At 44.1% G+C, this 26,244-nt stretch overlaps 1 protein-coding gene across 4 annotated transcripts in view; it reads right to left on the reverse strand.

Moving 5' to 3' along the window:
- Positions 1-26,244, reverse strand: part of Ppp6r2 (protein phosphatase 6 regulatory subunit 2) — a 70,583-nt gene that overhangs the window by 29,248 nt on the left and 15,091 nt on the right. For 2 of the 4 annotated variants that reach the window (XM_069999768.1, XM_069999766.1), the window contains exons 3-6: positions 23,486-23,567; positions 12,144-12,386; positions 4,636-4,822; positions 111-248 (exon numbers count right to left, since the gene is read on the reverse strand). In XM_069999768.1, coding sequence (XP_069855869.1) covers positions 111-248; positions 4,636-4,822; positions 12,144-12,370 — 552 coding nt within the window. In that variant the 5' untranslated portion in view covers positions 12,371-12,386; positions 23,486-23,567. Of the gene's footprint in view, positions 1-110; positions 249-4,635; positions 4,823-12,143; positions 12,387-23,485; positions 23,568-26,244 lie in introns of those variants that run through there. The other 2 variants (XM_069999767.1, XM_069999769.1) reach the window with 2 other exon arrangements.

Consider the following 26,244-nt stretch of genomic DNA (forward strand, 5'->3'; position numbering starts at 1 on the left):
TGGGGGAAAAATATCTGTACTTGGTGCTTCTGAAGGTGCAGACAAGAACCTCGACTGCTGACTGGCTAGGTGAAGACCTTGCCAGTTATGCTGATATCCTGGGCACTCACATGAAGGACCTCCTGCCGGAGCCCAGTTGGCTCCACACAGCTGACCAGGCGCAGCAGCAGGTCCATGAGAGCTGAGGTACCCATGTGCTTCAGCACCAAGCTGATGAACTTGTCCTTCTTCTTCAGGAATATAATTACCTGAAATTAAATATACCAGATGAGCAAGAAAGGCTGACTTCTGACAACCAAGGAACACTTCTAGAACTCATATGAGAAGCTGAGTGCTAGTGGCTCTTACCAGTAATCCTAGCTACTAAGGAGGGTGAGATCTGAGGATTGCAGTGTGGAACCTGCCTATGCAGGAAAGTCCATGGGACTTTTATCTTCAATTAACCAACAAAATGCTGGAAGTGGAGCTGTAGCTCAAGTTGTACAAATCAGTATTCAGTGAAAAGAAGCTAAAGGACAGTGCCCAGGCCCTGAGTTCAAGCCCCAGTACCAACACACACACACACACACACACACACACACACACACACACACACACACACACACACACACACACACACACACACACACACACACACACACACACTTGCACATACAGTAAATCAGGACTGATTTGTATGGTGTGGTAATATACATCTGTAATCCCAGCACTCAGAAGGCTGAGGAAGGAGGATCATTAGTTCATGCCAGGCCATCCTGGACTATATAGTAAGCCCCATTCTCAAAACCCCAAAACAAAACAGATACATCAGGACTGAAATAAGGGACAGAAAATATAAAAACAGATATAAAACTATACTGAAGAGTTAATATGAACAGCTTAATGCCTATTTGTAGAAATTTAGAAAAATAATTTTCTTGAAAAAAAAAAAAAGCTTAATTGACAAGAAGAAAAGCTGAGTCATTCCAGAAGATCAGAAGAAATGGAATGTGTGACTACAGCTACACAGAGATCTCTAGGCTTTAATGATCTTGCCAGAAAATTCTACTAAACACAGGAAAAGAATGCTATCTTAGCTGGGCACTGGTGGCTCATGCCTGTAATCCTAGCTATGCAGGAGGCTGAGATCTGAGGACCGAGGTTGAAAGACAGCCAAGGCAGAAATGTCTGCAATTAACCACCAGAAAACTGGAATCGACGGTGTGGCTCAAGTGGTAGAGCGCTAGCCTTGAGCTGAAGCGTGGAGGGATCAGCACCCAGGCCTAGAGTTCCAGCCCCACAACTACCACCACCAAAAAAAAAAAATCCTATCTTTTTTATTAGCTTACACCAGTTATATAGACTACATTTCCACATGTTAATAATGTATTCCAACAAGAATCCTATCATATACAGATTCTTGCAGAGACAAGAAATAAGGGAATATATCCCATATAGCCATGTAAGGACAAAAAAAAAAAATCTTGATTCTACAGCCTGACAATGTATATAAGAAAGGAAAATCACAAACCAGACACTAGTAGCTCATGCTACAAAGGAAGATAATATCTAAGGACAGAAGTTTGAAGTCAGCCTGGAAAAAAAGTCTGGAGAATCTAGTTGGTCTTTTTTGATGGTTAATTACCAGTAAAAAAACTGGCTTGAAGGCACAGCACAAGTGGTAGACCAGCAGCTCTGAGTAAAAAAGAACATGAAGCCCTGAGTCCAAGCCTTGGTTACTACTAACACAGAAAGAAGGGAGGGAGGGAGAGAGGGAAGGAGAGACTCTTAAGCCAGAAGTTGAGCTGTGGCTCAAGTGGTAGAACACTATCCTTCAGCAAAAAGACCAGGGTCAGCACCCAGGCCCTGAGTTCAACACAAAACAGAAAAAAGAAATATCTGAAAGTGACAGGAATATGATTAATCTATAATCAATTATGACACATACATTCAGTCACTGGACTGTGAGGACAAGACACAGGAGGTCTCTATGATGTCCAAGATGACAACACCTCTGCTTCATCAGGAGAAGTACTCACACCCACATTCTACATTCCACCACCACCAGTGGGGGCAGCATCAGCCTCACTGCACACACATCCACACAAGGACATAGGGAACTTCCTCAAGAAGATTCCTCTGAGCCGGGCGCTGGTGGCTCATGCCTGTAATCCTAGTGACTCAAGAGTTCAAGCCCCCTACCAAAAACAAGAAGATTCCTCTGAGGATAACTCTTTTTTGTTGTTATTGTTGTCGGTCGTGGGGCTTGACCTGTGGGACTGGGTGCTTGTCCCTGTGCTCTTCAGCTCAAGGCAAGCGTTCTACACTTGAGCCAAAGTGCCATTTCCAGTTTTCTAGTGGTTTTTTGGAGATAAGAGTCTCAAGGACTTTCCTGCCCAGGCTGGCTTTGAACCCCAATCCTCAGATCTCAGCATCCTGAGTAGCTAGGATTATAGGCATAAGCCACTGGCACCCGGCTCTGAGGATGATTTATCTGACAAAAGATGACATTCTCCAAGGTATTCACAACTTGACAACAGAATAAACCTTTCTCTCATGGCTCAATACACAAACAGAAAACATTGGTTTGTTCCCTGAATGGATATTTGGTGATTAAATAATTATGACTGATATTTTGGGAATATAATAATATCTAGCAATATTAAAAAAAAATCCTGGGGGCTGGGAATGTGGCCTAGTGGTAGAGTGCTTGCCTTGCATGCATGAAGCCATGGGTTCAATTCCTCAGTACCACATAAACAGAAAAAGCTGGAAGTGGAGCTGTGGCTCAAGTGGTAGAGCGCTAACCTTGAGCAAAAGAAGGTCAGGGACAGTGTGTAGGCTGAGTTTAAATCCCAGGACTGACAAAAAAAAAAAAAAGAAGAAAGAAGAAAGAAGAAAGAAGGAGGAAGAAGAAGAAGAGGAGGAGGAAGAGGAGGAGGAGGAGGAGGAGGAGGAGGAGGAGGAGGAAGAGGAGGAAGAGGAGGAAGAGGAGGAAGGAAGAGGAAGAGCTGGGAAGTTGGCTCAGTGGTAGAGCGCTTGCCTTGCATGCATGAGGCCCTGGGTTCGATTCCTCAGCATCACATAAACAAAAAGAAGCCGGGCGCCAGTGGCTCATGCCTATAATCCTAGCTACTCAGGAGGCTGAGATCTGAGGATCGCGGTTCAAAGCCAGCCCAGGCAGGAGAGACCGTGAGACTCCTATCTCCAATAAACTACTAGAAAACCGGAAGTGGCGCTGTAGCTCAAGTGGTAGAGCGCTCGCCTTGAGCTGAAGAGCTGAGGGACAGTGCCCAGGCCCAGAGTTCAAGCCCCACAACTGCCAAAAAAAAAAAAAACCAAAAAGAAAAAAAGCCAGAAGTGGCGCTGTGGCTCAAGTTGTAGAGTGCTAGCCTTGAGCTGAAGAGCTGAGGGACAGCACCCAGGCCCAGACCCAGAGTTCAGGCCCCATGACTGAAGAAGAGGAGGAGGAGGAGGAGGAAAAGGAAGAGGAGGAGGAGGAAAAGGAGGAAGTCTTTAAGCTGGGTGCTGGTGGCTCTGCCTGTTATTCTAGCTACTCAGGAGGCTAAGATCTGCAGATCATGGTTTGAAGCTAGCCCAGGCAAGAAAGTCCATGAGGCTCTTATCCCCAATAAACTACTCAGAAAAAGCCACAAGTGGCACTGTGGTTCAAGTGGTAGAATGCTTGCCTTGAGCACAAAGAAGCTCAGTGACAGCACCCAGGTCCAGAGTTCAAGTTCTAAGACTGGAAAAAAAAAAAAAGCTTTCTAACTTAGAGAAATACACTAAAATGTTTACAGAAGATATGACCTGATGTCTGAGATGTGGCTTGAAATAAGCCAGTGGAGCTGGGCACCGGTGGATCACACCTGTCATCCTAGCTACTCAGGAGGCTGAGATCTGAGGATCACGGTTCAAAGAAAGCCTGGGCAGAAAAGTTCATGAGACTCTTATCTGTAATGAACTCCTGAGAAGAAAGCCAGAAGTGGTGTTGTGACTCAAGTGGTAGAACACTAGCCTTGAGCACAAAGAGGCTAAGGGACAGTGCCTAGGCCCTGAGTTCAAGTCCCAGGGCCGGCAATAATAATAATAATAATAATAATAATAATAATATAAACCAGTGAGGGTGAGTGAATGGGTGTGACAGGAAAGAATATTAGCCAAACAGCAGCAGTCACAGACCACTATGAAGCATTCACCACTCACATCCAGTGTGGAAGGTTAAAGCCTATGTCAGGCTACATGTAAAGGAGAAGAAAGCCATGCTACAGCTGAAGGGAAAACTCATTCTCTTGCAAAAGCCTAATACTAGACATTGTTTTGCTTGGAAGCAGTAAGTACTGTGAACACACAGAAAAGACATCCTGAGAAAGTGAACATCTACAGTCCTGCCATGATGAAGTCATGGCCCAGATCTCCCACCTGTGCCTGATCAGTAAGATGAGCTGGCATAGTCTGGGAGTGCGGAAAGTGCTGGTCTTCCATAACTGACCCCCGAAATATCTTAGGTAAGCTACTAGTCAAACTCCAATACACATATCAGCCACTCACACTGCTCTACTGTTAAGCAATCAAAATGCCGTCTCCACAGCCTGGTGACAGTTTCACAGTGACACTGAGGTTGTCATACATACAACATGATCCACACATTATTACCTGCTCAGTTTTCCTTGCAATGAGATTGCCAATGGTCTTGCTAAAAAAACTGGCAAGTAGAGGGTTGAGTGGCGGCTCTTGGTCCAAGAAGTCATATAGAAGGTTCATTAGGCTTTCATCCCCGCCCAGTCTGTCGCTGATCTGTGGCACATCACAAGTCAGAAGCTCACAGGCTGTGTTTGGGTATCTAAAAAGGCACAGTCCAAGCACTGGAGGTGAAATTAGACTTCTCCACTCTCAGGAAGCTGTTTAAGTAATCTGCCTCTTAGAAAGCAGAACCATGTGATAAAAACAAAGTGCTAAACAGACCTCAGAGCAGAATGAAGGTGATGTTACTCTGTGACCAATGGATACTTCTGACTACTGGAAACTCAAATGTCTTAATATTCTTTTTATGAGCTCCTTATACCCTATATTCTGATACCCTGCATTTTTCCAACTTTGCTTTTATTCTTTAATCTTTCTATACATCCTGACTTCTCCTCTCCCCAAGCCTTTATAGTCAATTCCTAGGTCTCTCCTGTCAACCCACATCACCTCAGTGAAGCCAAGTCCTGATCATGTTTGTCTTCCCCTTTCAATCAGATCCCTGCCTTTCATATCCCCTCCTCACCATGTCCTTGTCTCTTCATATAAATAAACACTGACCCCAAATGTGCTAGTCTGAAGAAATATCATATCTGCAGTTTACCATATGGTATCAGCCGTGAGGTACTAAGCAAATAGTTTATTATTAAAAAATATTACTATATGCCAGGTGCTGGTAACTCATGCCTGTAATCCTTGCCACTCAGGAGTTGGAAATCTTAAGTATCATAGTTCAAGGACAGCCTACACAGAAAAGTCTGTAAGACTTTATCTCCAAAGAATAATCAGCAAAAAAACATGGCTGGAGGTGGTAGTGTCAGCAAGGGAAGCTGAATAAGCAAGCCAAACAAATGTAAAGACTGGTATCACACATACACACACACACACACACACACACACACACACACACACACAAAGAGTAATATGTGTGAATAATATACTTTTCATTTGATGAAAACTGACCACATGCAAAACAATCCTTACATGTAATAACATAGTAACATCACTGTGTTCCTTCTTTAGCATCTGGTAGACTTGGAATGGAGGAAAGCCATTGCCACAGGACAGGCTTACTTGACAAAAGGCCCAGGATGAGCATCTCTGTCTAATTCTCAGACTGGAGTCCTTGAGGGCTCTGCGCAGCATTGGTAATAGGGCTAGTGTGCTGCCCCTCATTTGGGTCCATCTGGGAAAGCCTGGCAGTACACACAGGGAGCATTCTAGGTGGCTGTTTTAGACAGGACTGTCTTCTCCTATGCAAGGTCAATTCCCTGACTCTACCTAGGTTCTCTTACCTAACTATGGAGGGAAGGGTCCTGCCACCGTAGGCTTCTATGAAGACATGGAGCTATTCTGAAAACAGCAGAGTAGTGTCTGGCAGCAGATGCAGCTGCGTGGAGTCAGTCGCTATGTCCTTTCCTCACAAACATATGGCCAGTGGCTAAATCAAGGTAGTCACTTGGGTTAGCCTGAGCGGAACCTAGTTTTGACTCTGGAGGGAACAGAGTTGGTCAAGCATCGTGACCATCCAGGTATAGAAGGAAAAGAAATAGACAGGTTTCAACTGGCCATAGAGTGGGTGCTCTTCCTCAGCACTCACAAGATGAGGAGTCCTTTAGAGCTGCAGGGAGGCTGACAGTCACTGAAAACCAACATCAAGGAGCTAAACAAGTAGGCCTGGGAATGAGAAAGAACTATACTCAGTGTTCAGGGCCCCTCAGGCTATAGAGGATAGGGAACCTGAGGACAGGGTCCCAAGGTCCAGGCTACCCTTCACTGGGAATCTCTCTGGCCATCAGTTTCCTCATTTGTGAAATGAGGTAGCCAGGACCCATCTTATGGGATTAAACAGGTGTTCAGCACAGCCGATGACACCCAGCCTGGGACACAACAGAACAAGGTATGAGGACCAGGTTGGCAGCACTGCAGGCCATAATGAGGCTCCTCTACCAGATCTCTAAAGAACAGGACATAATGTGCCAGGGGCCAGGAAGCAAAAAACAAGGACAGATCACTCCTCGAAATGAACTCAGAGCCCAGGGGACAAACTGATCTCGTCTACACCGGGAGCAGAGGGCGCTAGAAAACTCAGCTCCTCAGGTTATAGTTAGGTAGAAGAACTAAGATTTTCACACTTTTTTGCTTATATTTTATAATCAACTATCAATAGGTCCTGCTCTATTAGTGTAAGAGGGGGAAACTGGGAGAAATCGAAGGAAGGGGTCACATTATTCAAAGAACTACCTGAAGTGTGAAATAGTAACCCCTCTGTACATGTTAATAATAACAATTATATTTAAAATTTTTATACAATAAATAGGAAATAGCTAGGCACTAGTGTTTCACACCTATAATCCCAGCTGCTGAGAAGGGGGAGATCTAGAGGAGTGAGGTTCAAAGGCAGCCCAGGCAAAAAAAGTCTGCACGTTTCTATCCCAATTTGCCAGCAAAAAGCCAACTGACAGATACAGAACTAGGCACAGAGAGGGAAGAGCACAAAAATGAGAAAACGTTAAAAATCCTAACCATTGCTGAGGTAATACAATAGGCTAAGTGCACACAGAATAAGAATTAAGTTTTGGAGCCGGGCGCTGGTGGCTCACGCCTGTAATCCTAGCTACTCAGGAGGCTGAGATCTGAGGATCGCGGTTCAAAGCCAGCCCGGGCAGGAGAGACCGTGAGACTCCTATCTCCAATAAACCACCAGAAAACCGGAAGTGGCGCTGTAACTCAAGTGGTAGAGCGCTCGCCTTGAGCTGAAGAGCTGAGGGACAGCGCTCAGGCCCAGAGTTCAAGCCCCATGACCTACAAAAAAAAAAAAAAAATTAAGTTTTGCTAACATATCCGGGAGCCAGGAGAGATGGTATAGGCCTATAGTCCCAGCATCTGTTTTAACAAAGAGTTCAAGACTTGTCTAGGCAACATAGCAAGACCCCATCTGAGGGGGGAAAAATCTGAGAATAAGAAAGTTCTACTGATACCAGGATTTGAACTCAGGGCTTTACACTCTTGCTTGGCTTTCTTGCTCACAACTAGCACTCTACCATTTGAGCCAGGCCTCCAGTCCAACAGTTTGCTATTTAAGAGTCTTTTTTTTTGTCGGTCATGGGGCTTGAACTCTGGGCCTGGACATGGTGCCTCAGCTCTTCAGCTCAAGACTAGCCTCTACCACTTGAGCCACAGTGCCACTTCCAGCTTTTTCTGCTTATGTGGTGCTAAGGAATCAAACCCAGGGCCTCATATGTGCAAGGCAAACACTCTACCACTGAGCCATCTTCCCAGCCCCATAATTTAAGAGTCTTATTGACTTTTCTGCCTGGGCTGGCCTTGAATCGTGGTCATCCAAGTCTTCTAAGTAGCTAGGATTATAAGCAGAAGTCATTGTCACCCAGCTGAAAGACAAGTAGTAAAAATTAAAAACATGAAAGAGGAAAGGTCAACAGTGAGCTAAAAGAGCTTTTTAAAAAATGGCTGGAGGGCTGGGAAGGTGGCTCAGTGGTAGAGCGCTTGCCTTGCATGCCTGAGGCCCTGGGTTTGATTCCTCAGCACCACATAAGCAAAAAGAAAAAATCCGGAAGTGGCGCTGTGGCTCAAGTGGTAGAGTGCTAGCCTTGAGCTGAAGAGCTGAAGGACAGCACCCAGGCCCAGAGTTCAGGCACCACGACCGGACCAAAAAAAAAAAAATGGCTGGAACCAGGAGTGCTGGAGTTTGTGACCCCCGAATTTGGGAAGGTAAGGCAGGAAGATTGCAAGCTTGAGGCCAGACTGGGTTTACACATACACATACACACACAGACACACAGACACAGACACACACACACACACACACACACACACACACACACAGTTAAAAATGTGATGCTAGAAACATCATATGTCAGCTGGGCATCAGTGGCTTACACCTGTAGTCCTACCTACTCAAGAAGCTAAGATCTGAGGACCAAGGTTCAAAGCCATCCAAAGCAGAAAGTCTTTGAGACTCTTATCTCCAATTAACCAGCAAGAAGCCAGAAGTGTAGGTGTGCCTCAAGTGGTAGGGCATTAGTACCATCATACACCCACACCCTCCCCCCAAAAAGAAAGAAGAAATGTCAAATGTCAATACAGAATGAGCATATATAAGCTGGTGCCAGTGACTCATTCAAGTGATCCTAACTACTCAGGAGGCTGAAATCCAAGGATTGTGGTTTGAAGCCACAAACTCCATTGAGACTCTTATCTCCAATTAACCATCAAAAAACAGGAAATGGGGCTATGGCTCAAAGTGGTAGAGTGCTACCAGAAAAGCTCAGGGATATTAGCCACTCCTTGAATTCAAGCCCCAGAAAATATAAAGTCAAACCTCTTCAATATAGAATAAAAAAGCAAAGACAAAACAGTAAAACAAAATTAAGAAAAGAAGTGGTAGGGTATAGCTCAATGGTAGAGTTCTTGCCTAACTTGTAGAAGGAACCGGAATTCAATCCCCAGCACCATTTAAAAAAAGAAAAAAGAAAATTTACTCATTTAGTTGATGTTCCAGAAAGAAAGAATAGAGGGATAACCATAGGGAAGAAGAAATAAGAAATTTTTCTGAGGTAAGGTCCATGAATTTACAGAACAGGTCCATGGAATGGCTAACACAATAAATGAAACAAAAAAAGACATCTGATGTTGACCTTGGTAAGAATATATAGGTATTCATACCCAACTCTGTTATTGGTTATTGATGTTGTCTACTCTACTTTGACCTGCTTGCTGACTTACATCAGGTTCATCAGAGCCACATGACTTTGTTTATTTGATAGCTTTGTTTCCTCATGGCTTTGTTTATTCTACAGGTTTGAACTTATCTATTATTATCAACTTCTCTCAAGCTCTAACTCTTCAACTCTGCCCACTCACTGACACTGTTCTAGGACCCCTCTCCTGATCAGAAGACCCAGCTGTACCACAGCTATCATTTTGCTCTAATTCGTCACCAAACTGGGGGACAATTGAGAGAAGGATGAAAGCTGGGTCCCGGTGGCTCACGCCTGTAATCCTGGCTACTCAGGAGGCTGAGCTCTGAGGATCATGGTTCAAAGCCAGCCAGGCAAGAAAGTCCATGAAACTCTTATCTCCAATAAGCCACCAGAAAACCAGAAGTGGCGCTGTAGTTCAAGTGGTAGAGCTCTAGCCTTGAGCTGAAGAGCTGAGGGACAGTGCTCAGGCCCAGAGTTCAAGCCCGACGACAGACAAAAAAAAAAAAAAAAAAGAGAGGGAGAGAGGGAGAGAGAGAGAGAGAGAGAGAAGGATGAGGGCTATAAAAAATGATGCTGATTGACACCATGACAGCCTCCTTCTATCATTGTTTTATCTCTAAGCCCCTGGCTCCTCTGCAGGCAAGTCCCTGCTCTTCCTTTAACTCTTCCCCCATCAGAAATACCTGGCTGACTACTCCGTGACAGCTTGCCACAGGCCATCCCATCACCCAGGCCTGCTCTGTTGTCCTCCAAAGGACAACAGTCAGCAGAGATTTTCTATGAAAGGCCAAATAGCAAATTTTTGTCAGCCTTTTTTTTTCAACTGGACTCTGTATTATATTATGTATGAGTGTGGCATCCAACAGTAGTCTACTGGCTGATACCAAAAAAGTAAATTTCTAGCAGGGAGCCTGTAATCTTAGCTACTCTGGAGGTTGAGATCTGAGGATCAGATCAAGGTCCAAAGCAATACCTAACAGGAATGTCCATGAGACCCTTATCTCCAAATTAACCACCAAAAAAAGCAGAAAGTGGAGCTATGGCTCAAGTGGTAGAGTGCAAAAAAGCTCAGGGACTCAGGACTTAGAACTAGCACACACACATGAAAAAGGTAAATTTCTGACCAGGCACAGTGGTTCACACATACTTGGGAGACAGAGATTAGAAAGGTTGAAATTCAAGGCCAAAGTGGACAAACAATTATTGAGACATCACCTTAATCAATAAGCCAGGCATGGTTATTTATACCTATAATTCTAGCTATACTGGAGGCCATTGGTAGGAGAGCTGTGGTCTAAAGCCAGCCTTAGGCAAAAACATAAGCCCTTACCTGAAAAACAACTAAAGCTACGAAAGGACTGGGGTATAGTCTAAATGGCAGAACACCTGCCTAGCTGGAGGCCATGACTTCAAACTCCCATTCTACCAAAAAAAAAAAAAAGTAAAATTTATATAATGAACATTTGGAACAAAGTGTTCTTCCTTTTATTTTTTTTCATTCATGTAAAAAGTAAAACATAGGAGGCACAGAACACACCTGTAATTCCAACACGTGAGAGGCTGAGGCAGGGGAAGCATGAGTTTAAGGCCAGCCTAGATTCTAAGTACTGAGACCTTGTCTCAAGAAAGAAAAAGCAGGGGCTGGGAAGTTGGCTCAGTGGTAGAGCGCTTGCCTTGCATGCCTGAGGCCGGAAGTGGGTGCTGTGGCTCAAGTGGTAAAGCGCTAGCCTTGAGCTGAAGAGCTGAGGGACAGCACCCAGGCCCAGAGTTCAGGCCCCATGACCGGAGAAAGAAAGAAAGAAAGAAAAAAGAAAGAAAGAAAGAAAGAAAGAAAGAAAGAAAGAAAGAAAGAAAGAAAGAAAGAAAGAAAGAAAGAAAGAAAGAAAGAAGAAAGAAAGAAAGAAAGAAAGAAAGAAAGAAAGAAAGAAAGAAAGAAAGAAAGAAAGAGCAGGGCCATACTTTGCTGACCCTGTTCTAAGACTTCAGCACAGTACATACATACTTCATACTTCCTCATGAGTCCCTAGAACTCCTATCTGTTACTTCACTTGTCCTAGCTGCCCCTGGGACACAGAATGCAACACAGCCTCATTACAGAGCCCCCAGGTGGGACTGCCCTTTCCTTTTGCCTCCCAAGGCATTGTCTTGGTTCAACACTCTCTTTACTTTAATGCTCCATTGCGCCTTCTCTTTCTGTCATCTCCTAACACGCTGGCCAAATGCTGAATGCAACATTTTAGGAAAAACTTTGAGAAGGGTCAGTACCACTAATGATGATGACATACTTTCTCCAAGTTGAATACCTCTAAGTGAAGCGTTTCCCAGGACTCAGGAGTCAGACACTGCATATCTTTCCTGCCTAGCTCTTCTTCCAAGCCTTAAACCAACTTTACTGAGTGTGTAGCCTCACTTTGCAATCTCATGTGCCTTACAATTGCAGGAATAGTCTTTCAGTATATTGTCACTCAACACATACTAACTTCATATAAACTCTCTTGTAGCTCAGAATGAGAAGACATACCCAAGAGACTGTAAGCTCTAAATCTCATACAAAACAAATCCCACAGTGGCTGCCGCACTTCTCAGGTTTAAGATCTGAATTGCCATTAGAAAGCCCTGCCCTGGCTATCTCAAACACTGCCCATGGCCTCTCTGAGCCTTGTCCAGTGCTGGCCCCAGTCACAGCCTAGTACATACTTGAAGCGGACCTTCTCTTCCATGTCCAGGGGGGGGTCCTGTGTGATGAGGCTCACCAGCTCTTCCATACACTGCTGCCTGCACAGGAAGTCCAGCAGCTTCTGATTCTGAGCCTTACATTCCTGTAGAATATCATCTTCGTCCATTAACTCTTGCAGTGTCACATGTTCTTTGTCCAGCAGCTTGTCAACATGGGACGTAGTATTCAAGTCAAACTTCCAGAACATGGTGATGGCCACAGAGCTGTAAGAAAGTATCAGAATCACTCACTCACCCTTATCTGCATATCCACCCTCAGCCACACTACATCAAAATCCAAGAAGCTCAACCCTATCATAATCACACACTGAATTTCTGGGTCTTAGGTGGGAAGAGGGCTTCCCCAATAACTGCTCTTCCTCCCGCTCTGCCACCCCTGATCCTGGGGCTTGAACTCTGGACCTAGGCACTGTCCTTGAGCTGCTTTTGCTCAAGTCTAGCACACTACCACTTGAGCCACAGCACCACTTCCAGCTTTTTTTAGTTTATTAGAGATAAGAGTCTCATGGACTTTCCTGCCTAAGCTGACTTCAAACCATGATCCTCAAATCTCAGCCTCCTGTAAGCCACCAGCACCACAGTAGTTGTTCTTATAAGACTTCTTTAGCCAGGCTCTGGTGGCTCACATCTGTAATCCTAGCTACTCAGGAGGCTGAGACCTGAGGATCATAGTTCAAAGCCAGCTGGACAGGAAAGTCTTGTGAGACTCTTATCTCCAATAAAAACCACTGGAAAACTGGAAGTGGCGCTGTGGCTGAAGTGGTAGAGTGCAGGGACAACGCCCAAGCTCAGAGTTCAAGCCCCATGACTAACAAAAAGAAAAAGAAAAAAGAAAAAAAAAAAGATAAGGCTCATTTCCCCAGCTGCATGACCCATCTCTACAGGTTTTTACTGACCAACTCACCTTCTTGACCTCTTCCCTGCCCCTCCTACAGTGCTAACATGCTTCTGGGGGCTCTCAGCGGCTTCTTGGCTCCATGAAGCCCATATGTGCTGATGTTTCCCACTCGTGCTAATGTCAACAAATGGGATAAGCCTCCATCTTGAGAAAGAGAAAATCTCAACACAAACCTACCTCCTGAATAAGCACAAGACATATCTTCCTTGAAGTCTCTTAATCAAACTCAAAAAAGCACATTTTGCTTGACCCCACCCTCTTCTACCACTAGCTACCACCTAGACCCTCAATTTGCTGTCCCCTTACTGAATAACCCTCAGAATTACCCTGAAGCTGCCCCTCCCTTACATACACACCAACTGGGCACAACACCCTGCTCAGAAACCTAAGGCTTACCACAGACCAAGCCTTTCTGCTGTCTCTTCAACCCCTCTCCTACCTCTTGCTGCCCACATGTACTAATTTGGGCCATCTCAGTGAGGCACCCTGTCAGTCTACAAAGCAGTGTAGGAAAGCAAGGTTTACTAATCTAATGCAAACATAAGGCAGGAAGCTTACGTATTTAATAAAGCTAAAAATTCATTTTTGAATGATGAATCTTTTCTTTTTTTTTGGGTCTGGTCGTGGGGCCTGAACTCTGGGTTTGGGTGCTGTTCCTTAGCTCTTCAGCTCAAGGCTAGTGCTCTACCACTTGAGCCACAGTACCCACTTCCGGTTTTTTTCTTTTTGCTGAGGAATTGAACGCAGGGTTTCATGTATACAAGGCAAGCGCTCAACCACTGAGCCACCTTCCCAGCCCCTGATGAATCTTTTCAATGTTACATGAGGTTATTTATAAAAGTATAGTAATAACAGGCAGGACGTATCCTACCTAACATTTTCACTTAAAGAAACAAAAGACTGACTTCGGTATACAAACATAGTTTTGACAGGGCATGGTGGCTCTTGCTTGAAATCCTAACTACTTTGGAGGCAGCTATAACAAGGATCATGGTGGGCTGGGAAGGTGGCTCAGTGGCTGAGGGACAGCGTCCAGGCCCACAGTTCAGGCCCCAGGTCCAGAAAAAAAAAAAAAAAAAAAAGGATCATGGTTTGAGGCCAGCCTAGACAAAATAGTTATTCCAGGCCTATCTCCGTAAACTAGTTGTGGTGGTGATTGTCTGTGATCCCAGCTATACAAGAGGCATAGGTAGAAGGACTGCAGTCTGAGGCTGGACAAAAACAGGAGACTTTACCTGAAAAAGGACTAAAGCACAAAAAGGTAGGGGCATAGTTCAAGTGAAGAGCTCCTCCTGCCTAGCAAATGGAAGATCGTGAGTTCAAAGCCTAGTACTAAAAAATCCAAAACAAGCAAACCACAAAAAACTTCAGTTTTATCTGTTTGTGAAGGCTGTTATGTTCAAGGAGCCCTGACACAGGAAGACACCTGTGTCCAGCCTTAGCCCCATGACCTCTGACACAGACATCTTTCTGATCTCTGAAACTAGCATCTTCATTACCTCTTATCTCAGCTTCAAAACTGACACTGACTCCAGACACCCACCATGCACCTAAGCAGCTTTCTATAACATGTCTCCAGATCCTTGGAGACATCCTGGGTTCCAGCTTCTGGAACCCAGCTTCACCCTAGGACACAAGAACAAGTGATATTTCCCCGCTTGTGCCCTGTAACCCTGCTCCCTGCCACCAGGCTGAGCTGCCCTTGCAGCCCTAACGCTGGGGTGAGCACTGCTCACACACTTGAGACATGAAGAGCCTAAAGTAGAGCTGCTTTGACTTGCAGGACAAAAGAGTCCATATACTCACTGACTTTGCATTTTGTTTTCTTACTAGGCTCTAAGACCTCCCTCATTCACTTGGGAAGGCTATGGATGGATATTTATAAGTGGTTGTAACAAACTGTAGCACCAACAATGGTTCTGAAAGTACTTTTAGGAGATGTCCACCTCCACATATGTGATAGATGCCCCCTTTTTTTAGGACCCAGTATGACTCAAATACTTGGACAACATATAGTCAGGTAAACAGAAAAACTCCACCTTGTCAAAGTGGTTTTGTTTGTTTGTTTTCCAAAATAAGAATTTATCCAAGGCAGGGCTGGGAAGGTGGCTCAGTGGTAGAGCGCTTGCCTTGCATGCCTGAGGCCTTGGGTTCGATTCCTCAGCACCACATAAGCAAAAAGAAAAAAGCCGGAAGTGGGTGCTGTGGCTCAAGTGGTAGAGCGCTAGCTTTGAGCTGAAGAGCTGAGGGACAGTGTCCAGGCCCAGAGTTCAGGCCCCACAACCGGAGCCCCCCCCACAAAAAAAGAAGCTCCAGGACAATGCCCAGGCCCTGAGTTCAAGCTCCAGGACTAGCAATAATAATAATAATAATAATAATAATAATAATAATAATAATAATAATAAGCTTTTGGCAGTGGCTCGTGCCTATAATCCTAGATACTCTGAATTTTGACAGCTGGAAGACTGTAGTTAGAAGCCAGTCTAAGCAGAAATATGCAATGCTCCACCTCCAATTAACCAGCAAAATGCCTGGCTGGAGGTGTGGCTTAAGTGTAGAGCACAAGCTGTGAGCGAAAAAGCTGAGCAAGAGTGACAGGCCCTAATTTCAAACCCCAGTATTAGCATAAACAAACAAACACATAAACAAGTAAAAATCAGAGATAAGGCATGGCTTAGGGGGAAGAATAATTGTATAGCAAGCGGGAGAACCCAGTACCATGAAAAGAAGGGAGGCAGATTAATTCATTAATTACAAACATATACAAGGAAATAAAGAATAAAAACAGATGGAACAAAGAAAAAAAAACAAAAAAACAGCAATAACTGTAACTCCTTTATCACTTTTTTCATACAGTAATCAAAAAATTGAAAACTAACCCAGCAAGATAACAGACAAGAAAACTTAGTCATATCAATAAATACATTAATGCAAACTGATGAATCATTTCAATTAAAGACAGAAATTGCCAGAGTAAATTTAAGAAACAAAAACAATTATATGAAATTTATATGTGCAGTAAGGCACTTATTAATTTATTGCTTTTTTTTAAAGAACCAGACTTTTTCCTTCCTGTCCTTTTTCTTTTCCTTTTATTTATTTTTTATTTAATTTAATTTATTTATTTATTGATGCCAGTATTGGGGTTTGAACTCAGGGTCTGGGTATTGTCCCTGACCTTTTGCTCAAGGACAGCACTCTACCCTTGAGCCACAGCTCCATTTACACCTTTTTGGTAGTTGGAGGTAAGAGTCTTATGAATTTTCCTTCCTGGGCTGGAAAACAACAATCCTCAAATCTCAGCCTCCTGAGTTGTTAGGATTATAGGTGTAGGCCACTGGCACCCAGCATATTTGACCATTTTCTTTTTTTCTTTTTTTATTTATTTTTTATTTTTTGCCAATCATGGGGCCTGAACTCTGGGCCTGGGCACTGCCCCTCAGCACTTCAGCTCAAGGCTAGCGCTCTACCACTTGAGCTACAGTGCCACTTCTGGCTTTTTCTGCTTATGTGGTGCTGAGGAATCGAACCCAGGGCCTCATGCATGCAAGGCATACACTCTACCACTGAGCCACCTTCCCAGCCCTCTATTTTCTTTTCTTTTTGCCAGTCCTGGGGCTTTGAACTCAGGGCCTGGGTACTGTCCCTGAGCTTCTTTTGCTCAAGGCTAGCACTCTACCACTTGAGCCACAGCATCACTTCCAGCTTTTTTTCTGTTTATGTGGTTCTGAGGAATTGAGCCCATGGCTTCATGCATGCAAGGCAAGCACTCTACCACTAAGCCACATTCACAGCCCTATTCGTCCTTTTTTCTTTTCTTGTCCATCATGGGGCCTGAACTCTGGGCCTGGGCGCTGTCCCTCAGTTCTTCAGCTCAAAGCTAGCGCCCTACCACTTGAGCCACAGCGCCACTTCCATCCAACTTTTTCTGCTTATGTGGTGTAAGGAATTGAACCCAGGGCCTTATGCATGCAAGGCAAACACTCTACCACTAAGCTACCTTCCCAGCACCTATCTTTTCTTTCTTTCTTTCTTTTCTTTCTCTTTCTTTCCTTTCTTTTTCTTCCTTCTTTCCTTCCTTTCTCTTTCATTTTTCTTTCTTTTCCTTCCTTCCTTCTTTCCTTCCTTCCTTCCCTCCCTCCCTTCCCTTCTACCTTCCTTCCTTTCTGGGGCTTGAATTCTGGGCCTGGGCACTGTCCCTGAGCTCTTCAGCTCAAGGCCAGTGCTCTACCACCTGAGGCACAGAGACACTTCCGGTTTTCTGGTGTTTAATTGGAGATGAGTCTCACAGACTTTCCTTCCCATGCTGGCTTTGAACCATGATACTGAGATCTCAGCCTCCTGAGTAGCTGAGATTACAGGCGTGAGACACCAGCACCTGGCTTTTGTCCATTTTCTATTACACATTTTTCCTTGTCTTTATAGTCTCCTCCCTACTGAATACTTGAGTTCTACTTTGTTCTTTTTTAAACTTCAATAGAGAGATTATTGATCTTTAGACCTTTCTTCTCTTAATTTTTTTTTTTTTGGGTCCGGTCGTGGGGCCTGAACTCTGGACCTGGGCACTGTCCCTTAGCTCTTCAGCTCAAGGCTAGCGCTCTACCACCTGAGCCACAGCGCCACTTCCGGCTTTTTTTCTTTTTGCTTATGTGGTGCTAAAGAATCGAACACAGGGCCTCAGGCATGCAAGGCAAGCGCTCTACCACTGAGCCACCTTCCCAGCCCCTCTTCTCTTAAATTATAACCACTTAAAGCTGCAAACTTTCCTTTGAGTACTGATCTAGCTACATTCCACATATTTTGGCATATTTTCTTTTTCTTTCTTTCTTTCTTTCTTTCTTTCTTTCTTTCTTTCTTTCTTTCTTTCTTTCTTCCTTCCTTCCTTCCTTCCTTTTTCTTTCCTGGTCCTGGGGCTTGAACTCTGGGCCTGGGTACTGTCTCTGAGCTATTTTGGCTCAAGGATAGCACTCTACCACTTGAGCCACAGTGCTACTTCTGGCTTTTTGGTTATTAATTAAGAGATAAAGAGACTCAGAGTTCCTGCCTGAGCTAGCTTTGAACCTCAATCCTCCAATCTCAGCCTACTGAGTAGCTAGGATAATAGTTGTGGGTGGTCACCAGCACCTAGCTTAGCATGTTTTCATTTTCACTAAATTCAGAATATTCCTAATTTTTCTTGTGATTTCTTCTGACTTTTAAGTGAGTCAGAAGTACAATGGTGCAGAGAAAGAGGAAGCCTACTGCATTGCTGGTGGGAATGTATACTAATACAAACACTTTGGAAAGCAATCTGGAGATACCTCAGAAAGCTAAATATAGACCTCCCCTATGACCCAGCCATACCATTCCTAGGCCTCTACCCTGAGCAACAGGAACCAGGATACAAGGACACATGCACCTCCGTGTTCATTGCAGCACTGTTCACAATAGCCAAGATATGGAAACAACTCAGATGCCCCACTATAGATGAATGGATCCAAAAACTGTGGTATCTATACACAATGGAATATTATGCACCCATTAGAAAGGACAAAATAATGGCACCCACAAGGAAATGGATGGAACTAGAAAAAATAATTTTGAGCATGGTAAGCCAAGATCAGAGAGACAAATGGCACATGGTCACCCTGATATGTGGATGTTAAATCCAAAATGCAAGGAGATACAACAAAGTAAACAGGACTCAAGAAACAAAGGACCTCTACTCAATTTGTCATATTATTACTAAATGACTCCATCTTCTTGACCACATATATGGAATATATATGTGTACATCTGAGGGAAGTTAGGAGGAGGAAACAGACTCAGAGGGAAACGGGAAAATATACAACAGAGGGGCCCATCAGCTTCACTGGACATTGATGAAAATGAACTAAGCAACTCAAGGGCAGCGATGGGAGGGAGGGAATGAGAGGGAAAGAGGGAACAGCTGACACTAAGCAAAAGGAAAGAAATGTACATACCACCCAATGTGGAAGACATAGTTATATTGTCAGAGCTCATAGAATTCATAAACTTTATAGATCAAGATAATGACAATTTGCCTTGTGAAGGTTAAAACATGTTTGTGACTTTAAGTATCACTATCTCACAATACTGTGAAATGTGTGAAATTTATATAATCACAATCTCAATAAAAATTATTTTTAAAAAGAAGTACAATTGGATGCATGAAAACAAAACAATAAAAACCTAATGAAGCCAGGTGCTGGTGGCTCACATCTGAATCCTCGATACTCAGAAGGCTGAGTTCTGAAGACCAAAGGTCTAGGATTGGAGCCCAGGCAGGAAAGTCCTTATCCCCAATTAATCATCAAAAGCTGGAAATAGCCGTGTGCCAATAGCTCACACCTGTAATCCTAACTACTCCAAGGCTGAGATCTGCCTGGCGACGATGGCTCATGCCTGTAATCCTAGCTACTTAGGTGGCTGAGATCTGAGGATCACGGTTCAAAGCCAGCCAGGGCAGGAAAGTCTGTGAGACTCTTATCTCCAATAAACCACTCGAAAACCAGAAGTGGCGCTGTGGCTCAAGTGGTAGAGCACTCACCTTGAGCTGAAGAGCTCAGGGACAGTGCCCAAGCCCAGAGTTCAAGCCCCACAACCAACAAAAAAAAAAAAAAAATCTTTGTTTCAGGAACTATTTCATCGACACACCTTAGGCTGGAATGAAGCCTATCATTAATTCTTAGGTGAGTGGAGTACTCAAAAAAATCTGTCTTATGAATTTCTATGTCCTTAGTGTACCACCTAGGTTGGCTGAAAACCTAATTACAATGTTCTCTCTCATAAACCTTCAGTTTCCATCCTCTATTTTAAGTTCCCCTTACATCTCATCATTGTTCACTTTCAGCCAATCTTTGGCTACTTTCTCCTGGTACAGAGTGTCATACAGGTCAGGAGCTTCTTGCCCTCTGTTCTCTGCTAACAGGAGAGCTGGGGCAGCTGGGCTCCCACCCAGGTCTTGGGATGGCACAGGGGCTCCCGCAGAAGGGAAACACATCCTTTGAGATTGTAACCTTGGATCTCAGCTCCCTGAGTAGCTAGGATTATAGGTGTGAGCCACCAGCGCCTGGTCATTATCATCAATTTAGAGGGCAGCTTCTTCACAAAGTATCTCCCCAGCTTTATATCTCAGAAGACTTATATACTTGGAGAATGAAAATACATTAAAAAATACAAGGGAACCAGTAACAATTAGCACCATAGCCCTACATATTTAATCAGGGTTATAAAGTAACTATTTAAAAGACCTTGAAATAGACACTCAAATGAATTTGACTTGGTTAAAATTCAGTTTCAATCAATAGTCAGAAAAAATTTTGACAAAAATCTATAGAATTAATTTGATAAGCCAGGAGCCAGTGACTCACGCCTGTAATCCTACCTACTCAGGAGGCTGAGATCTGGGGATCACAGTTCAAACTAGCACAAAATAACCAGAATTTCTAGATTAAAAGGGACTAAGAAATGATAACCAGATGCAGTTTGACCCTGGACTTAAAAAGACAAACACAGGTATAAAGCCTGTAATTGAGATACTGGAGAAATTAGAACATTGGTACATATTAGCAAAAAGTACTGTAAAATTGTGAAAACTGATATATTCAAACAGGAAAATGTTTTGGTTTTCAGGAGATGCATGCTAAACTAAATGTCCTAACCAGGATCTGGTGGCTCACGCCTGTAATCCTACCTACTGAGGAGGCTGAGATCTGAGGATCCTGGTTCAAAGCCAGCCCAGGCAGAAAAGTCCTTGAGACTCTTATCTCCAATTAACCACTAGAAAACTGGAAGTGGCGCTGTGGCTCAAGGGGTAGAGTGCTTGTCTTGAGCTGAAGAGTGTAGGGATAGCACCCAAGCCAGAGTTCAAGCCCCACGACCGACAAAAATAAAATAAAATAAATATCCTGAAACCACAGAACTTTCTGCCACCTGAAGTAAGGCACTGCAGTGTAAAATGTAATGTTGTCTACAGACAACCGTTAGATGGCTCAACAACAACAAAAAATGGGTGTATACATACATATGAGTAGAACGTATTTATATCTGTATTTATCTTTATATTTACTTAAATTTTCATAATAAGTGATTCTAGAAAAAAAAACACAACCAGGAAATCAAAACAAAAGGCTTTATAAAGCTTAATTTGGGGACTAGGAAGGTGGCTCAGTGGTAGAGTGTTGGCCTTGCATGCATGAGGCCCTGGGTTTGACTCCTTAGTACCACATAAGCAGAAAAAGCCAGAAGTGGCACTGTGGCTCAAAGTGGTAGAGCACCAACCTTGAGCTGAAGAGCTGAGGGACAGAGCCCAGACCCAGAATTCAAGCACCACGACCGACCAAAAAAAAAAAAAAGACTATTTTTGAGAGGGATGTCTTTCATCTACAACGACTGAAAGGTAGTGTTGACCATCAGCTCATTGGGGCGACAGTGAAAAGTTTTGCTGCGGCCCTGTCTTCCACTGTACTCTATATCACTGTACATCTCTAGTACAAACTTTAGAGTTTACTGCCTTAGTTATGAAATCCATTTGCCCTGTCAGTCCTTCATAAATATTTTGTTATTTGTTCAAACCATGCTTTTGTTATTTTGGCAGGGGAGGGGCTCATTCTTCTTGAGATCAGTATGTCCATGTAAAATTAACAAAAATTGTTATACTTCTCTTTAAAAAAAAAAAAGAGTGTATATCTTTTTAGACAATGTCATCCCTTCCCTTACTCTCAGTTTTTCCCTCCCATCCCCACCCACAATAATCTTTTAATTACAGCTATCTTAATCACACAAAAACTTTTTAGCAACTTTTTTTTTGGGGGGGGGGTCCGTTCGTGGGGCCTGAACTCTGGGCCTGGGCGCTGTCCCTCAGCTCTTCAGCTCAAGGCTAGTGCTCTACCACTTGAGGCACAGCGCCACTTCCAGATTTTTTCTTTTTGCTTATGTGGTGCTGAGGAATTGAACCCAGGGCCTCAGGCATGCAAGGCAAGCGCTCTACCACTGAGCCACCTTCCCAGCCCCACACAAAAACTTTTTGTAAGTTCTTTCCTTTACATACATATTGAGAGCTACACATGAGGGAGATCTGGAACTGTGTAGACTGACAGGGAGAGAGAGCCACCCAGTGGCAGACACTCCCTCCTCTTCCCGGGGACCCTGGGGACCCCGGGGAAGACCAAGATAGCACATGGAGCCTGTACCTCCTCTTCTTCCACAAGACCTTGAGAAAGCAGACTGCCCAGTAGAGTCCCTACACCCTTCTCTGGGAAAGTTGAGATAACAGCCCTGAGAAAGCAAAGACCTTGATGATTCTGGAGCAGACCAGGCAGGGGACAGGCCCTTCCTTGGGGTGAGGGGACATGTGACTCAATCAGATGACAGAGCAGCTGAGACTTGCCCAAAGAACTATAAAAGATGGACTCCACAAGCCTATAGGGGAGCTATTGATTTCTGGGCCTCATTTCTGGTTCTCTTACACTGAGAAACCTGTGCCATCCTTCTCCTCTTCTTGTTCCCCTTTTCCTTCTTGCCTGGAAAACAGGTAGATGAGACTTCCTACGGTGTAAGGCAGTCCTCCTAGTTAGGAGTCCAAGTTGGGGGCTTATGACAACCCACCAATAGCTAAAAGGCTTTTCCTCAGTTTCTCCTGGCATCTCACTCTTACTTTCAAATAAACTTTGCCTTTCTATTCTACCTTTCCTGACCCTAATTCTCTATCTGGTAGCACTCCTCTTCAGAAGAGTCTGTTATTTCCACTCTCAACTAGTTTAGCTCCTATAATTAAAAAAACTCTCAACTTCTTCTGCCATCTTCTTGTGTCTTCTTCTTCAATCCCTTCTCAGATTGAGACAACAAACCTGAAGACTCCCTAGATAGTATCATTCATACATCCTGATACTTTCTTGAACTTTCTGAACCTTTTTTTTTTCCCAAGACCAGAATTCCAACTCCTTATCTGATGCTAGCTTTTGCTCATTGTCTGATACCTTGTGACCTGATCCACACCTCCCTGGAGTTTGTCTTACCATTTTGGAACATTTTGGAACATTTGCAGTTACTGCAAATCTTACTCTTCAACAATCCTTTCTCATTTAAAAGTATTTTCTCAGGGCTGGGAAGGTGGCTCAGTGGTAGAGTGCTTGCCTTGCATGCCTGAGGCCCTCGGTTTGATTCCTTAGCACCATATAAGCAGAAAAAGCTGGAAGTGGCACTGTGGCTCAAGTGGTAGAGCGCTAGCCTTGAGCTAAAGAGCTGAGGGACATTGCCCAGGCCCAGAGTTCAGGTCCCATGACTGACCAAAAAAAAAACTTGACAAACTAAATTTAAGGCAAAGATTAACAATGAGGCAATGACAAATGTTCCACACAGGTAGGAAGACAAGGAAAGATCTAACCACCACAAACATACATACCTTAGAAGACTCTACTAGGTCTATAAAACAGCAATGGACAGAAATCCATAAAGAAAAACTGCCTTGGCTCTGGGCATTGATCCTAGAGAAGCAAAAACAAGTTCATACAACGATCTGAATGTTCACAGTAGGTTTATTTGTTTATAACAATTAAAACCTGGAAGTAAGCCAGGCGTTGGTGGCTCACGCCTGTAATCCTAGCTACTCAGAAGGCCGAGATCTGAGGATCATAGTTCAAAGCCAGCCCGGGCAGGAAAGTCTGTGAGACTCTTATCTCCAATAAACCACTAGAAAACTGGAAGTGGTGCTGTGGCTCAAGTGGTAGAGCGCTCGCCTTGAGCTGAAAAGTGCAGGGACAGCGCCCAGGCCCAGAGTTCAAGGCCCAGGACCTACAAAAACAAAAACAAAAACAAAACTGGAAGTGTTCCAGATGCCCTTCAACATGCAAATACTGATACAAAGCCATACACTAAGAAAAACTACCTGGTAATAAAAAGAAATTGGGAAGGTGGCTTAGTGGTAGAGTGCTTGCTTAGCATGTAGGAATCTCTGGGTTCAATTTCTCAGAACCACATAAGCAGAAAAAGTCAGAAGGGGTTCTGTGGCTCAAGTGGTAGAGCGCTAGCCTTGAGCACAGAAAGGCTCAGGGACAGAGCTCAAGCACCAAGTTCAAGCCCCAGGACTAGCAAAAAAAATTAATAATTTAAAAAAGGAACTATTGGGGCTGGGAATATGGCTCAGTGGTAGAGTGCTTGCCTAGCATGCATGAAGCCCTGGGTTCGATTCCTCAGCACCACATAAACAGAAAAAGCCGTTAGTGGCGGTGTGGCTCAAGTGGTAGAGTGCTAGTCTTGAGCAAAAAGAGCTCAGGGACAGCGCCCAGGCCCTGAGTTAAAGCCTCACGACTGGCAAAAAAAAAAAGGGGGGGGCGGGGAATGACAACTGATGCCTATAACAACTGGATGAGTCTCTAGGGAATTATCGTGGCACAAAAGGTTACATATTATAGGCTTCCATTTATAACATGTTTCTTCTTCCTTTTTCTTTCCTTTTAGGCTTAGAGGGGAGAAAAACAGTCTTACTATATTGCCCAGGCTGGTCTTGAACTCTTGGGCTCAAACAATCTTCTGGTCTTAGCCTCTCGAGTAGGTGAGACCACAGTTGTATACCAGTAGGCCCAGCTCATTATATATACATTTTTTTTTAATTTTTATTTTTTGTCAGTTGTGGGGCTTGAACTCTGGGCACCATACTCAAGCTCTTCAACTCAAGACTAATGCTCTACTACTTGAACCACAGCACCACTTCCAGTTTTCTGGTAGTTAATTGGAGATAAGAGTCTCACAGACTTTGCTGCCCTAGCTGGCTTTGAACCACAATCCTCAGATCTCAGACTCCTGAGTAGCTAGGATTACAGGCGTGAGCCACCAGCGCCCGGCCTCATTCATATTTTGAAATTATAAAATTAGAAATGGAAGGCTGATTATTAGTCATGCCTGGGGACAAAGAGGAGAGTGAGTGGTAAGAGGGAAGTGAGCATGGTTACAAAACCTGATGAGAGGGCCAGGCACCGGTGACTCATGCCTGTAATCCTAGCTACTCAGGAGGCTGAGATCTGAGGATCACAGTTCAAAGCCAGCCCAGGCAGGAAGTCAGTGAGACTCTTATCTCCAGTGAACCACCGGAAAACTGGAAGTGGTGCTGTACGGCTCAAGTGGTAGGGCGTTCGCCTTGAACTGAAGAGCTCAGGGACAGCACCCAGGCCCAGCGTTCAAGACCCATGGTAAGGGATTCTCCTGGCTTTGGAACTGTTCAGTATTTTATCCAATTATGCAGCACTGAACACACAAAAACAGAGAGAGAAAGAAACAGAGAGACAGAGAATGAAGAGAGAATGAGCTAGGGACATCTGAATAAAGATGTGGCTCAAGTGGTACAGTGCTAGCCTTGAGCACAAAGAGGCTTAGGGACAGCGTCCATACCCTGAGACAAAGCCGTACAACCGACCAAAAAAAAGAAAAAGTGAAATTTTTTTTTTGGGGGGGTCCGGTCCTGGGCCTGCTCTTCAGCTCAAGGCTAGCACTCTACCACTTGAGCCACAGCGCCACTTCCGGCTTTTTTTTTCCTGCTTATGTGGTGCTGAGGAATTGAACCCAGGGCCTCATGCATGCAAGGCAAGCACTCTGCCACTGAGCCACCTTCCCAGCCCCCAAAAAAGTGTTTTAGTTGTGATCTTCTACTATAATTCTGCAAATTGTTTCTACTGTTCTTTCTTTCTACAGCTTCAGTATTAAAAATGTAAATTTTAACTGGGCAAGGTGGCTCACACCTGTAATCCTAGCTACATGGAAAGTTGAGATTGGAAGGCTGATTGGATTAAGGTTTGAGGCAAACCTGGGCAGAAAAGTTCACTAGACTCCTTCTCAAAGAGTAGCTGGACACAGTGACTGTCATCCTAGCTACACAGAAAAATAGCAGGCTGCATCCGGATATATACCTTATCTCAAAAATAAGAGGGCTGCAGATATGCTTCAGAGGTAAGAGTTGCCTAGCAAGCACAGAGACCTGAATCCAAACCTAGTAATATTAACAGGAAAGAAAAAGCACATGTTATTAGCAATCTCAGGCTGTTAAAAAGATATGAAGAACATCCAAAAACAGAATACCAAAAAGTAGCTGGGTGCTGTGGCTCATGCCTGTAATCCTAGCTACTCAGAAGGCTGAGATCTGAGGATCATGGTTCAAAGCCAGCCTAGGCA

This window comes from Dipodomys merriami, unplaced genomic scaffold (genome assembly GCF_024711535.1).
Source record: "Dipodomys merriami isolate MVZ:Mamm:240054 unplaced genomic scaffold, mDipMer1.0.p SCAF_55, whole genome shotgun sequence".
NCBI classification, from domain to species: Eukaryota; Metazoa; Chordata; class Mammalia; order Rodentia; family Heteromyidae; genus Dipodomys; species Dipodomys merriami.